The sequence below is a fragment of the Anabas testudineus genome, chromosome 18 (assembly GCF_900324465.2).
Source record: "Anabas testudineus chromosome 18, fAnaTes1.2, whole genome shotgun sequence".
Lineage (NCBI taxonomy): Eukaryota > Metazoa > Chordata > Actinopteri > Anabantiformes > Anabantidae > Anabas > Anabas testudineus.
In genome coordinates, this window is record NC_046627.1 from 11,843,024 (window position 1) to 11,859,842 (window position 16,819).

General features: G+C 36.6%; 1 protein-coding gene across 1 annotated transcript in view; it reads left to right on the top strand.

Annotated features, from left to right (window-relative positions):
- The window catches only part of LOC113168332 (trichohyalin-like), a 287,283-nt gene extending 278,532 nt beyond the window's left edge, over positions 1-8,751 (top strand). The window contains exons 22-28 of the mRNA XM_033326581.1: positions 20-112; positions 918-1,034; positions 4,551-4,646; positions 5,132-5,203; positions 5,885-5,947; positions 6,674-6,769; positions 7,430-8,751. Coding sequence (XP_033182472.1) covers positions 20-112; positions 918-1,034; positions 4,551-4,646; positions 5,132-5,203; positions 5,885-5,947; positions 6,674-6,769; positions 7,430-7,588 — 696 coding nt within the window. The 3' untranslated portion in view covers positions 7,589-8,751. The remainder of the gene's footprint in view (positions 1-19; positions 113-917; positions 1,035-4,550; positions 4,647-5,131; positions 5,204-5,884; positions 5,948-6,673; positions 6,770-7,429) is intronic.
- The last annotated feature ends 8,068 nt before the right edge of the window (positions 8,752-16,819 follow it).

A 16,819-nucleotide genomic window follows, 5' to 3' on the forward strand; every position in this document is an offset into this window, starting at 1 on the left:
TTTCTAATCTCTGTCTCAGGATAAGTTACCAACAGTTTCCAGGCAGAAGTTTGATGAGGAGAAGCAGAAGAGAGAAGAAGCTGAGAATAAAGTTCAGACTCTGGAAGAGCAGGTTCATATTTATATATTTATTTTTGTTACATTAATTATCCTGCAGACACCTACTTTTTTGTTTTTAATATCACTTCATATCTGTTTTGTTTTTATGTTTGGTTGTGTGGTAAATTACATGAATAATTATCAGTCCTCTAAAACCTTAACAGACACAGTCATGGCTTCTGGCAATGACATGCATTTTTTGTTTGTTTATATTTTCTGATTCAGCTATTTAAGGATTAAATAAGGCCAATACAAAATACAATACTTTTAAAATTAGCATAGACATTGAACTGAGGGGTAATTTATTTCAAACACCTCTCGAAATGAATTTACAAGTAACATTGTTCTTTGTTTTTCTAGTTTCTATTATTAGTTTAAAGTTCTTCTCTGTACTTTAGTGACAAACATTCAAAGAGAGTCATGATGTTTTTTAAATTGTTTGAACACAAATACACTTTAAATTCATGATGACTTCAACATTTGCTCCTTTTCTCACATTAGTATCCATGTTAAAGACATCTACCATAATACACTGTAAGATGTCCTGTAAAGATAGTTTGAAACTTCCTCATGTATCATCACTGATAGAAACTCTTTAGTCAGTTGATTGTGAATGAAACAAATGTTAATACAGACAAACTAGATTCTGTGTTGATCATTAACACATTTTCCTCCACATAAGTGACTTTAGTTCAAACTCAGCAGAAATCAGATGATGAAGGAGCTTCATGTTAAAAGTGTTAGTGTTAGTTGGAAGTCATTGACCTTAATAAGAGAACAGGTCTCTCATCTTCTCTTTGTCTTCTCTCTGCTCTCAGGTGAATCAACTAAAGACTGAAGTTCAGAAGCTCAAAGAGGAGAAACAGAGGAGTGAGGATCAGAGACAGCAGCTGGAAAAGAAGCTGGAGACCAAGAAACAAGAGGTTCATGATTTAGTGAGTTTAGGTTCCTCTCACTGTTTGTTTGTATTTAGTTTTACATCTCAAATAGCTGTTTGACTTGATCTTAACATCAAATACAAAACCATCTATAACAAACATAATCCAAAAGAATGAAGTGAAAATATTTAACAAGTGTATACAAATATAAATACATGTACTAAATTAATTTGTTATTAAATACTTATTGGAAACAGGATCAAATAAATTTTATTTAGATGATTTTTACAGTCTCAAAAGTAATTGTACAGGAGAAAATCAGATACTGAAACTTTAAGACAATGCAAATATTATTTTATTTTTCTGAATCTTTCTGACACTTGTCACTTTCATTGGATGTTATTGGATGCTATCTTCCCATCGCTGCTGCTGTTTTCCACCTGAAAAGCTGAAATATCACATTTCCTCTAGACTAGGTTTTTAAGTTTCTGTAAGATGTGTGCAGAAGGTGACATTTTCTTAACAACAATAATAAATAATAATAATCTTAATATATTATCTCAGTGTAAGTCAATTTACGTGAATATTTTACTTCTTTAACAATTTCACTTTACAAAACATGAACAACAATGGAACTTGACTCAAAGACAAAGTCTTGACAAATAGATTTTTACATTGTTGCTGCCAAATGCAAATTATGTTTTGCTACTTCCCTGAGAATGCACCAGTTGAGGCTTAATTAAAAAAAATGACACTGCCTGTTTTAGAGAGAGTTGAACTAATGACGTGACAGCAGGAAGACCTGCTTTTTTAACTCAGTCATTCAGGATTTGTTTATTTTGTCTTTGCGAAATACATTAAATGTGTTTCTAAAATTGACTTTTTGTAATATAAACCAGCATCAAATACAGCAGGTAGAACAAAAATAAATAAATTAAATTACAGTTTGGGTTTGTGTTAGTTATGAATGATCAATGTAATAATTTAATTTTAACACTGACCTTGAACAATTTCAATCACTAGTTGAAGAAAAGCAAAACTGGAGTTCTGCTGGTTTCTGCCAGATCAAATCCTTTAAAGGTTCAGACTTAGTTTCTCTGTGTTAATGTGATACAACACTGATCAGACAAGTTTGGTTTTTATTCCCTTAACCCTTTATTATTGAAAACACTAACAAAAATAAATCAATAATAACAACAACAATAATAATTACAGATACAGAAATAATAAAAAATAATACAAATTATTGGGCAACCTTATTAAAACTGGGGTCACAGTTCACATAATCATAACGCATGCTGATGATGATGGTACTTGGATTAATTCAATTCAATTCAATTCAATTTTATTTGTAGAGCGCTTTTTACAATTGTCACAAAGCAGCTTTACACAACCAAAGAACAGTACATGAACAGTGTATGTGTATGAGTCATAATAATCTGATTGTCCCTGATGAGCAAGCCGAGGGCGACAGTGGCAAGAAAAACTCCCTGAGAAGGCAACAGGAAGAAACCTTGAGAGGAACCAGACTCAACAGGGAACCCATCCTCATATGGGTGATTACATGCTGTGTAGGCAGCAGTCCAGTATAACAGTTAAAGTATTTTAAGTTAATATGGAGTCCAGTTAGTTATTGCAGGCAGACTTGTTCCATTCCTTGACTATCGAGCGTTGAGTCGAGACCTCCAAGAAACAGCTTCCGACGTCCGCCGAGGCCGGGACCGACATCATAGTAGCTTGTGACCAACTCCAGTCACCACACGCATCCCAAAGGGCAAACGGTGGATCCAGGCGACGAGATCTCCAGCCAGAAGTTGGGCATCAGGACGAGTCAGACAGGTCCAGAGGACAAAGGGTGGAATGACGTGTAGCTCGACAGAGAGACAGGAAGAGAAAGAGAAGAGGAGAGATGGCAGTTAGTTGTATTCACAGTCGGATAAAGTTTGAGGTGAATGTGTATGTAGAATAGTGCAGCAGGGACTCCGGCAGGACTGACTATGACAGCCTAACTAAAAGGGTTGGTTCAGAAGGAAACACAGAGATGAGAGCTCCCTGGGATGTAGAGCAACCAAACACTTCACCATCAACAAACCTGAGTGATCAGTGAAAGTTGGGAAGACAGCATCTAAACATACCAGTTCACCATAATGTTCTACGTCCATGAGTCCATCCCAAATCTATTTACACAAATGCTTGACTAAATAAATACGTTTTCAGCCTAGACTTAAACACTGAGACTGTGTCTGAGTCCCGAACGCTATTTGGAAGGCTATTCCATAACTTTGGGGCTTTGTAAGAAAAAGCTCTGCCCCCAGCTGTAGTTTTCATGATACGAGGTACTGACAGGTAGCCAGCATCCTTTGAGCCAAGTAGACGTGGTGGCTCATAAGACACTAGCAGTTCATTCAGATACTGCGGCGCAAGACCATTTAATGCTTTAAATGTCAAAAGTAGTATTTTAAAATCAATGCGAAATTTCACGGGGAACCAATGAAGTGTAGATAAGATAGGCGAGATGTGCTCATATCTTCTGGTTCTAGTGAGGACTCTCGCTGCTGCATTCTGAACTAACTGAAGCTTGTTTATGCACCTGGTTGAACAGCCAGACAGTAAGGCATTACAGTAGTCCAACCTAGAGGTGATGAAAGCATGGACTAATTTTTCTGCATCATTTAGTGACAAAATATTCCTTATCTTGGCAATATTTCTGAGGTGAAAGAAAGCTGTCCTGGTGATATTATCTACATGAGCTTCAAATGAAAGACTGGAATCTAGAATCACACCAAGGTCTTTCACTGTTGCACTAGATGTAACAGAAAGGCCATCTAGAGTTACGGCGTGATCTAAAATCTTGCTTCTAGCTGCAGATGATCCTATAACTAGTACTTCTGTCTTATCAGGATTTAGCAGAAGGAAGTTAATTAGCATCCAGTCTCGTATATCCTTTACACATTGCTCAACTTTATTAAGCTGTTTGATCTCATCGGGTTTTGATGAAATCATATAACTGTGTGTCGTCAGCATAACAATGAAAGTTAATACCATGTTTACGGATAATGTTGCCCAGAGGAAGCATGCAGAGGAAAAAAAGCAGTGGGCCTAAAACTGAACCCTGTGGAACACCAAACTCCACTGGAGAGCATGTGGAGTAATCACCATTTAGATCTACATACTGATAACGATCAGTCAAATAGGACCTAAGCCAGGAGAGGGCCGTTCCCTTAATCCCAACAACATTTTCTAGTCTGTGAAGGAGAATACTATGGTCAATGGTGTCAAAAGCTGCACTGAGGTCGAGTAGCACAAGCATAGAGACTTCTAGAGAGAGAGAGAGAGATAGGATTACTAGAGTGGATAAGTTTTAAAATGGAAATGCATAAACACGGGTGAAAAACCACTAATCAATCAGTTTTACCATCTCACTTGAACAATACATGTACAGTACAAATTACTATTTGTAATTTTAATTCCACCTTCTAACCAATACGAAAAAAGAAGTCAGACAGACTAAACACTGTGTGAAAATCTACCTGATCAAATGTTTTGTCTCTCTTTATTTTTTCTGCCCCCCAGGTGAAAAAGCAGATCCAGACTGTGGAGAAGAAGATGAAGGAAAATGAGAGCAAAGTAGAGACAATAATGACACTGTTGAGGGACCAAAACAAAAAGGTTCATCTTTTCACTCAAATAATCTGTCTACATTTATTTGTTCTTATTTTAAACCTGGAGAGTGCATATCAATACATAGTCATATAGATGTCTTTCTGTTATTAAAGGTTCAGATGATAGATGATATTGTGGGAAAACAGCTCAATTCTTTATTCTACAGTCTCCTCATATTGTAGTTACTCTGTAATAACAAGGAACAAGAAAAAATCAGTGTTTACTGGTGAAGGGAATGGCCGGTGTCTGACTTCTATCCAGACCTTTGTTTCAAGGTACAAACAGAAAAATACAGTACTCCACATTTATTTAAATACCACAAATCTAAAACTAGAAATAGAGTTAGTAACGTTTATCATCATGCCCTCTGTTGTCTGAACAGATTGTGATCACAAATGAGAATTCAGCAGAATAAATATTGTTTATACGTCTTTTTGAAAAAAAATGTCTTATCTCTGTTTATGTCTCCTACTTCCACATTGAAAACACAGATCCAGGTTGAGAAAGAGAATATGAAGGAGGCTGAGACCAAGAAGAAACAGCTGGAGAACAAGATCACAGAGGTTCAGCTTTTCATATAAATCAATTCTCTGTCTGTCATTGCTCTTTTGATCTTCTCCATAAAGCAGATGATGAGATCAAGGCATAGTAACAGTGAGAGGAAATCTGAGAAACTAAACAATAGTTTTCTACAATAAATAAATCTACTAACTGCCCTGTTTGAGAATAAGTGACGAACAACAGTCTTCCTGAATATACATACATATCTTGAATGTGAGACACCAGCTGCTGATCAGCAGAAGATAAAAAAGAGAGAGTCAGAAAATAAGCAGGACAGGGAGTGACCAGGGTTGTCTCTCCCTTATTTAAACTAACCTATAAACATACATAAGTAGGCTTATAAATATATCAAACATATGATTCTACTGTTGGTGAAGAGAAACATTTACATTATTACAAAAATTTAAAATATCAAATAAACTGTTAAATGCTGAAAATGTTAAATTGTTTCAACTGTTTCAAATTATTTCAGTCAGGTTTGTTTTTTAATGTAAAACAAACCTTCAACGTCTTATCTAACATGTTTAGTAATTAAGGTCATATCATTCAGCACATTCCACTTATGATATATAAAGAGAATTTTAAACAAATTATTTTAACAACCAAATATACCTTATAATATTTAGACTAAATGCTGTGTCTATTTAAAATGATTGTTTCTTTTCATCTCTCCTATCTCCCAGTTTAACAGACAGCTCCAGAATAAGAAGCTGAACAGAAAGGATGCTGAGAGGAAAATCACAAAGGTTCTGTTTTTGTCTCCTAGATGTTATGTTTCATATGAAATAAATTGCAATAGCAAATATGTGTACTGTAACATAGAATTGCTGTTTGCATTTTATTGATATTTAGGGAAATATGGAGTCTATGTTAGATGTGCATGACCAAAGTAAATATTAGGGTCTAAGATGTATCTCTTGTTTCACTATAACATTTCAAAGAAGTGTTTTTCAGCTACAAGTCTAGAAAGCAACAACAAAACTGGAGTTCTGTTGGTTTCTGTCAGATTAAATCCTTCACAGGTTAAGACTGAGTTTCTCTCAGTGTTAATATGATACAACACTGATCAGACAAGTTTGTTGTACATGTTTATCTCTCTCTCTCTCTCTCTCTCTCTCTCTCTCTCTCTCTCTCTCTCTCTCTCTCTCTCTCTCTCTCTCTCTCTCTCTCTCTCTCTCTCTATATATATATATATATATATATATATATATATATATATATATATATATATATAGTTAAAGTCAGTGAAGTAGTGACCTGACTGATAAACACAGACAAATCCCAACTAATCAGCTCAGTTTATTTGATCAGTGAACTCTGAAAAAACATTGATTGAACCTTAGCTTATGTTACATGTACAGTACATAATTTTAATTCCACTTTCCCTCCAAATGTGATGTCAGACAGACTAAACACTGTGTGAACATCTACTTGATCAAATGTTTTTCCTCTCATCACCTTTTCACTTTCAGGTGAACGAGAAGCTCAGGGCTGAGGAGAAGATGATGAAGGAAGCTGAGACCAAAGTGGAGACATTGAAGAAACAGGGGGATACAATTAAAACAGAGGTTCATCTATTCACTCAAACTATCAGTCTACAGTTTATCTGTATTTGTTTTAATGTTGTACCTGGACAGTACAAACCAATACATAATTATAGGTACTATGGAACAAGATCTCATATAGGTGACTTATTGTTATTGAAGGGATACAGATGATAGATGACAACTCAACGGCTTAAGACTTGTCCCTTTGGATAAGATCAAAGATCAGTGTTTATTGGTTAAGAGAATGGCAGGCGTCTGACAATCTGTTTGAGATTTACTTTATTTATCACAATACACTTCACAATACACTTCTATCCAGACCTTTGTTCCAAAGAATAAACAGGAAATATTCTATACTTGTTTAAAAAACCCCAAAACTAAAACGAGAAACATAGTTTGTCTGTGTCATCATCATCACTGATGGTATTATTACATATTTTCAGCCACTAACTTCTATAATCCAAACCATCTTTGTTAAAAAAATATTTAGTTTGTTCCTGTAATTGACTTTGCATCAAATCAACATCAGCTACTACAGTTGTGAGAAGAAAGTGAAGCTAGTGTAATTTTAATTTAGATTTTTTAAAAATCTTGAAACCTTGAAAATAGCATGAGAAGCCTTTTTTTTAATAAAATGTATTATCTCCATATTTAATTAATGTAATTTCTCCTAAATACCAGCTGGACCAGTTATTCCAGGCTCAAGAAGACAACAAGAAGGCAGCTAAGACCTTGAAGACTTTGCTCAAGGAGGAAGGTTCAGTTTGCAATAGTTTTGAGAGGAAACCTGAGACAACATTTAATCAAACATATTTTGAATGGTCACATTGCCAGTTCTAAGCATCTACGGGAAAACTCTCTTTGAGTTTGGTGTTAGTTGTTTGGTGCTTTGTAACTACTTTAAAGCTTTGCTAAGCCTCAGACTTAGATTTATTTGTTAGAACTTTGTCCATATTTGTAACATCAATTTCTGATTTGTGTATAAGTGGCTAAATCATAGATAGAGATACACACACACACACACACACACACACACACACACACACACACACACACTTATCCATACACTCAGTCTTTATGTGCACATACACACGATCTGCAGTGACACTGAGTCTATTTTGATTTCTATACATTACATTAGGTCTGGGTAATGCTGTTCTGGTTGTATCTATGTTTGGGTAGTTAGAATAGGTTAGTTAGGTCAGATTTAATTTTGTTATGTCAATCAGTTAGTTAATAACAGGTTGTTAAATAGACCTGTTTGTTTTTTTATATTTCTAATTTCTAATTTTAGTAGCATCATGTACATGTGTTCCTCCTTATATACTTCTTATTTATATGGTTAATGACTATTTGAATTAACTTTAACCCTTTGAGCTCTAAAGTCCCCCAACTGAGTGAAACAATACACTAATCACTAGATGAGCTCTTAAAACTTTTAATTAATGCTGTGTGTCATCTTTATTTACTCTTCACCACTAACCCATAGCTTTATATTTAAACTTCCTAACACATCTTACTGTTTTGGTTTCAGAAAAGAATAAAAAAAAGTAAAAGATATATTTTGTTGTACAAGTTAATGTTATTTAACTTTTTAACATCTTGGTTGTTTTTCTTATGTCGCACCTTTATTAATGAGCCAGGGTTACAACACTTTGTTTAGAGGTGTTTTGTCTAGTGCTGAAATCATTTGTGTGTTGACCTCTAAACGTATTAAACTACTGTTTAAATAATATACAGTCTATTTAAGTCTAGACTGTAGCACTGTCAGAATTAAATTTCCACTGTGTTGTCTGCAAATCATTGTTCTTTTTTTGTCTTTTTTCAGTCCAAACATTTAAACTAACTATAACTTTATTACAACATCAAATAAAAAAAAATAAAAATAAAAAAACATTTGTGAGACACATTCACAATAAAAATTTAGGAGGACTGTTGCTGTCAGATTCAGATATGTCATAAACATCTAACAATAATCTGTTTTGACCATTTTACACCATTTTCATACAAACTAGAAAAAACAACACATTTAGACAGTTTATTACTATTTCTGAAATAAATGAATGTTTGACACTAAGTAAACAGATATATAGGTGTAATTTTTCAATTTATTTCTAAATTTTGTTAGATTGGCTAAAGCACTGGGCTGGAATAGAAGGCACTGCACTGGACTGGTTCTCTTCATACCTGTCCGATAGATTGTTTTGTGTTACTGTTAATAACTACAAGTCGTCTTTTTCTCCTGTGAAGTATGGAGTTCCATAAGGTTCAGTGCTGGGCCCAATCTTGTTCTCTTTGTATATGCCCCCTTTGGGACATATTATTCGTAAACACGGTGTCTCTTTTCATTGCTATGCTGACGACACTCAGCTGTACTGTCCCTTTAAGATTTCTGACCACGGGGGACTGAGTTCCTTACATCAGTGTATAAATGAGATAAAAAGCTGGATGGCTCAAAATTTCCTGCAGCTGAATTCTGACAAAACAGAAATAATTGTTATCAGTCCACAACGTATAACCAAACACATTTTGCCCTGCACAGATTCTCTCTTAGCTAATTCTAAGACCACTGCAAAAAGTCTTGGTGTTTGATTTGATAGTAAACTAAACTTTGAGCATCATGTCACAAAGCTTGTCCAGACATGTTTTTATCATCTTAGAAATATCTCCAAAATACGTTCAATTCTATCATTTCATGACACTGAAGTAATCTTACATGCATTTATTTCCTCACGTCTTAACTATTGCAACAGTCTGTTCACCTGTCTCAGCCAGAAATCTATTAATCAGCTCCAGATTGTTCAGAACTCAGCTGCACGACTCGAACTAGAAAAAGAAAATACGATCACATTACTCCTGTATTAAATTCCTTACACTGGCTGCCAGTATGTTTTAGGATTGATTTTAAGATTTTATTAATAACTTTTAAAGCTCTGCATGGCCTTTCCCCCAGCTATTTATCCCAGCTTTTAAAGCCTTCTGAGCCTGCACGTAGCCTGAGATCCTCTGGTCGAAATCTTCTGTATGTCCCCGATGTCAGAATGACTACTAGAGGTGACAGAGCCTTTTCAGTTAGAGCCCCTAAACTGTGGAACAGCTTACCTGAGGAAATAAGATCAGCTGACTCAGTAACATCTTTTAAATCTCTCCTTAAAACATACCTCTACCGACGAGCCTTTTGTGATCTTCTGTAAGCTAAAACAAATCTGTCTTTGGGAAGACTCTCCATTAGATTACAATGTCTTTACGTTGGAACTGGTCTTCCCAAGGACCGATGTGGTAGCTGTTTGTATAATTGTTTTGTTTGTATAACTGTTTCCTGCACCCCAACGGGTCGTGGCAGATGGCCGTTTAACTTGAGCCTGGTTCTGCTGGAGGTTTCTTCCTCTAGGGGGAGTTTTTCCTCTCCACTGTTTGCCAAGTGCTTGCTCAAGTTGGTCTTGTTGGGCTACATGTGTTTTTGTCTCTCTTGTGAAGCACTTTGTAACATATGTTTAGAAAAGTGCTCTATGAATAAATTTATTATTATTATTATTATTTCTAACTTTTATATAAATTGCATTGTAGGCCAAAATCTTCCCTGGTCTCAAACAAATGACTTACTCATATGTTAAAGAAAATAAATACTATTTATCTTTTAAGACAACTCAACGACCTCCCCTCCTGGCTCGACTTGCCACTTCCTGTGGTGTCACCGTTTTGTCTCTCTCAGATTCAGTAGAGTTCTCTGCTTTACAGGGTCAAAATCAAACAAAGAGGCAGCAAAATGTGTTCACAAGTGAGGTTAGATTTACTGAAAAAAAAGTCAATACAACCAAGATACATCTGAATAATGTCTGAAAAGCTATCTGAGGCCACCTCCACCCCCTTCCCCAGAGGTCAGCCCAAGAAAAGTTATTTTTTTTTTAATTATACATAAAAAAATATATATATATTCACAACCTGTAGGTCAAAACTGGCAGAATCTGAACAGATCTCCAAACTAATCTCTTATGATTTACTGACTATCATAATGACTGTTGTTGTTCTGTAGAGTACTTTATACAGTATTATGCTATTTACTAAAGTTGGGTGGTAGCAGAGGTGTTCAATTGTTATTAACTGTTATTAATTATTCTAACAATTTCTAAGCATGATGACCTCTATTAAAATGCAAACTTGTTATGATTCGTATGCTTTTTGCAACTATACTGTTGGTTTAATATATTTCTAAATACTCCAGAACCATTTATAAACCATCAATATATCACTTAGATCCTTTTGACTAGATCAAATCTATCTTTACAAATAGGCTACGAACCAGAATTTCAAGGTTGCTATAATCAAACCTACCAGATGAATTGTTGAATTATTCATGTTAACATGTCTTATACACAAGAAAATCAGTTGTGGAGTTCCACCTGGTTCTGTGCATGGAGAAAAAAGAAAAGAAAGAAAGAAACACCTTTATTTTGTCATTTGTCACATATGAAACTTTTCCTTTGCATTTAACCCATCCCCTGGGGGAGCAGTGGGCAGCTAGCGTGGAGTGTCTCGCTCAAGGACACACCTGGTGCCTGTGGTGGGGTTTGAACCCCAAACCTTCTGCATCCAAAGCAGATGATCTTCCCACTGAGCCACCAGAAGGATACTTTTCACTTTATATACAGTTTCTCTCTCCTATAAGACATAATATATATATATATTAATACATTTCAATTGATTTGCAAGTGACACCAAACTATGTCTATCTATAAAATCAGGCAAAACAAATGTAGTCAAACATACAAAAGGGACGTGATGGCCCTGCGAGTTTGATATCAGATGTTCAATATGATTTTGATCATGTCTCATAGAAGGATTTTTTAGCTGTGTGTTTTCGGTTATTATCCTGTTGAAGGCCCCATGACCTGTGACTGAGACCAAGCTTTCTGGCTCTGGGCAACATGTTTTGATCCAGAATGCCTTGATAGTCTAGAGATTTCATTGTACCCTGCAGAGATTTGAGACCCCCTGTGCCATATGCAGCAAAGAAACCACAGAACATAACCATTGGCCCTCTATGTTTTACATTACATTACATTACATTTACATTTAGTCGTTTAGCAGAAGGTTTTATCCAAAGCAAAGTGAGGAACAAGGCAAGCAAACAAAATCTAAGTCAAGGAGAAAAAACATCAAAGCAAAGTCCTATTAAAAAAAGTGTTTCTGTTTCTGTTTCTGTTTCTGCTTCTTCTTTTTTTTTTTTTTTTTTTGCAGGGAAGATGCGGAAGAGTTCTGTTTTCAGCAATGCAGAGTGTGCAGAGTTTGGCAGCTCATTCCATCATCGTGGGATCACTGAGCTTAAGAGATTTTCTTGGTGTCGACTGTGTGGTGCTGATACCACCAGACGTCTTTCACTGGCCGAACGCAGTTGACGGGAGGGGATGTAGACCTGAATGATTGAACTGAGATAAGATGGAGCTGTGGAGTTAACCACTCTGTAGGCAAGAGACAGAGCTTTGAACTTGATCCTTGCAGCCACAGGAAGCCAATGCAAAGATCTGAAGAGCGGTGACCTTTTTGGTTGATTGAAAATGAGGCATGATCCCGCATTTTGGATCATCTGCAGGGGTTTGGTTGTGGATGCCGGTAACCCCATCAGTAGTGCATTGCAGTAGTCGAGACAAGATATGATCAACCCCTGTACAATGAGTTGGGTCGTGTACTCAGTCAGGTAGAGTCTGATCTTTCTGATGTTGTCGAGGGCAAATCTACACGACCTAGAGACTGTGGTGATGTGTTCCGTGAAGGTCAGTTGGTCATCAATGATGAGCCCCAGATTTTTGGCCGTCTTAACGGGGACAATCACTGCAGATCCAATGTTGATGCTGATGTTGTGTTGTGTCGAAGGTCTGGCATGGATGAATAGGATTTCAGTCTTGGGAATGTTAAGTTGAAGGTGTCTTTCTCTCATCTAAGCAGAGATGTCAGAGAGACAGGCAGAGATGCGAGATGAGTCATCAGGCGGGAAAGACAGGAAGAGCTGTGTGTCATCCGCATAGCAGTGATAGGAAAAGCCATGAGAATGGATGATAGAGCCTAGAGAAGAAGTATAGATTGAGAAAAGAAGAGGACCAAGGACTGAGCCCTGCCGTACACCGGTGGTGAATTTATGAGTGGGAATCACGCCCCTGCCAAGATACCCTGAAGGTTCGTTCAGAAAAGTATGACCGAAGCCAGAGATGCCCAAGTCTGTGAGTGCAGTCATGAGAATCTGATGGTTCACAGTGTCCAAGGCTGCAGATAGGTCTAATAGAATAAGGACAGAAGAGTTACCTGCAGCTTTAGACACCCATAGAGATTCCACAACAGTCAGAAGTGCTGTTTCTGTGGAGTGACCACTCTTGAAGCCAGACTGATCATCAAGTAGGTTGTTCTTTCTTTTTTGAGTTGGTTGAAGGCTGCACGTTCTAGGGGCTTGGCCAGAAATGGAAGAAGAGAGAATGGTCTGTAGTGCTCCACAAGGGAGGGATCCAGAGAAGGCTTCTTCAGCAGTGGAGTAATCTGAGCCTGCGAGGTGGGAAAGGTGCCTGTTGTGAAAGAGATGTTGATGATCTGTGTAATGGCTGGTATTAGTGTTGGTGCGATAGCTTGAAGAAGAGTAGAGGGGATCAGATCCAGAGAGCAGGTGGTCGGGCGATTTGAGAAGAGGAGAGTGGATACATCGTCCTCTGATAGTGTTGAAAACATGAAGTAAGATGTGTCGTTGGTTTAGTTAGAAGAATGTTGTCGTCAGGAGGAGAGAACTGGGAGCTGATAGCTGCCACCTTGTTGGTGAAAAAGGAGGCAGTCATCAGCTGTGAGACAGGTGGGTGGTGGAGGTGGGGGTTGATAGAGTAGAGAGTTGAAAGGAGAGAACAGGTTTCTGGTGTCTGTGGTGTTGCTGAGCTTGTCCTGGTAGTATTCAGTCTTTGCCCTAGTCACAGATGCAGATACTGTGTTCCTTTCTCTGTGCATGCATGGTTCATGGTAGCTTTACATATTTTTTTTCCATGATTTCATATTTTAGACAGAACACACTTTTTTATCACCCTCTTTTTTATGATGTGCTTTATAACTGCGAGAATGTGGCATAGCTGGTTTAGTCTAAATGTATCTTTCTGAATTTGCTTTTTTGTTGTATTCTGATATGATGACAATAAATGGTTTCTTCTGTCTTCTACACTCCTTCAATCAGCATAAAAGTAGAAGTGACTGTGGATGTTGCAGTGAGTGCAGTATGTAGAGGCAGTGACTGTTACTAGAGAGAGGAGGCGTATACAGGTGTCAACAAGCAGGTTGATCCAGGTTGTCACAAGTTGCTGGACAAGTTCAAGTTAGACTCATGATTTAGAAACTTCATCCTTGCAGTCTGTGGAAAAAATCAACACATCATGCAACAGGTACGTTGTCTTCAGGCCTAAGTATTTTATATTTTACATGTATTATTAATCCTTTAAATTGTTCTTACCTTAACCCATAATTAGCTAAAGGTCTCAGGATTTAGCCTCCAACTATAGATGATAACAGACAAAAAGGTAAAAACCGTATGGCAGGTATAAAAGTTGTATTTTTTTATAGTATTTTGCCAGAATTGTGTTTTATTTTAAGTTATGCTAAAGCACAAGTTTGTAAAAACTGAGATGACAAAAACGTAAATATAATGTAATTTTGATGCCGAGTTATGTAGCTGGTTTTATCTGATGAACTGTAAAATACTTAAATAATCCTTAGTATAATTTGAAATACATTTATGCCACAACAAATCTGCAAATAACCTGTAGGTACACATTTGTTTAACTGGCACAGCTTTGGTGAGGGAGTTTTTCCTCTCCACTATTGCCTAAAGCTTGCTCAATTGGGATTGTTGGGTTTTCTCTATAATTTTTTGTATAAATATCTTAAACCTTACACTGTAAAGTGCCTTGAGATAACTTCTGTTGTAAATTGGCGCTATACAAATAAAACTGATTTGAATTGAATTGAATTGAATTGGTGTAGGTGCATAAGTGAAAGTGAAAGTATGATTTTGTTACAGCAACATATTTTATTATTTGTGTAAAGGTGAGACTATAGCCAGTGAAGATGTTGTTACAGCTGTAGCATTCAATTACCACTTCTGTTAAATGTAGTTTAATATCTATAAATCATTTATAATATGAATGCAGAGGATAGTGGTACAGTATATTCCTAGTTGTTGTAGAAGCAAGTAGTTCAACATGTAGAAGTATATTTTTTTATTATAAGGAGGTACCATGTGGTAAAATTAAATGACTTTATTCATTTACTTTGCCTAGACACCTTTTACATTTTCTTCTCTGTATCTGTAACTGCTACATATCTCATCAGATGAACAGATTGTTCATTGAACCACAGCTCAGAACCACCAGTGTTCTGGTTGTTCATCTTGTCCTGATGCACTTTAACAGAGGTAACTTGTTCTTTTACATGCTAAGTTCAAGTGTCATCATTTGTTTTAAATAAAGTGATCAAATGTTGCAACATGAAAATAAATGTTATTTTACTTTGTAATATCTTGCTAATATCTGTGTTTCCTCACAATAGTTTGTATATCCTCTCTGCTGCATAGAGACAGCTGATTATGATACCGTATTATGTACAGAATTAAACTGTCACTGGTTGTAAAGACGGCTGTGACTGGTTAAATACTCTGTATCACTGCAGCTTGATAGATGGATATGAGAGCTATATAGTTTGCAGTCCTAGTTCTTTGCACCATCTTATAACCAGCTGCTGCCATGTCTGATTCTTTCAGTTTGTACAGAAACCGTCATTATAGCTAAAAATAATATATGTAGTTTTGTACTGCGCAGTGCAGTTCATAACTGAGAGACAACGGTAAATCCTCCAATAAGAGCTTCACCCTCAGTTACTATTTGCAGTTTTCTAAATTTCTTCCAGTTAAATCCTTCAGTTCTGTCTCGAACTATCTCCTTAATTGTACAGAGTAATGTAGATACATAAGTCAAACTTTTTTGAGTAACTGGTTGAACCACTTTTGGCAGCAATAACCTTAAATCTGAACTTCCTGATGTTGAGGTTAAGACCTGCATAACATTCAGTAGCAATTTCTGAACATTCTTCCTCACAGATGGTCCTTCTATCTTTTATCTTCAAAGACAAAGACCAGAGCTCAACCCAATAGAGCTGCTGCAAATGATGTAAAATAGGTGTTCCAACCAGATATCCTAAAAATGTGGCTGAACTGAAGCTCTATAAGGAAGAATGGTACAAAATTCCCCCTGAACACTGTGAAAGTCTAATTCACAGCTACAGGAAGTACTCACTTGAGGTATTTGATGTCGGAGGTGGTTCAACCAGCTACTACAAATAGTTTCACTTACTTTTTTAAACCACTGTTTATCCTTGTACGTTTAATATGTGTGTTCATTCAAATTCTACAATAAAAGAACATGACAGTGTTTTGTGACTTTCATTGTTTCATGATGGGTTTATGCATGAAACTAGCAATTGCAAATAGTTCACCTAGTTTTTTTTTTTTACAATGATTACTTTGTGTGTCTTTACAATTAGACTGTACTGCGCTTGCATTTACTGTCTGTCATTTTACTGACTATTATTTGAAACATTTTGTTTTTTCTCAGTATCAGCTGCTGCTGCCTCACCTGTCATCAGTTTAGCAGGGATAGATGGAGATAAGGGTGGAGTGGTTCTACAGTGTGAGTCTAAAGGCTGGTATCCAGAACCTGAGCTGTTGTGGCTGGACGCTGAGGGAAAGATCCTCTCTGCTGGAACTACAGAGACAGTCAGAGGTCCTGATGACCTCTATACTGTCAGCAGCAGAGTGACTGTGGAGAAGAGACACAGCAACAACATCATCTGTAGAGTCCAACAGACCAACATCAACCAGACCAGAGAGACACGGATACATGTTCCAGGTAAAAATCGTGATGTGATTACTGTTTTAGTTTCAAATAAACTTTCACTTTAAAAGGAAAAAAAAAAAGTTTCATACAATATTCACGTTAATGTGTGTTTTCTCATTTCAGATGATTTCTTTAAGGTCCAGTCCTCCTCCTCTCATCTCAG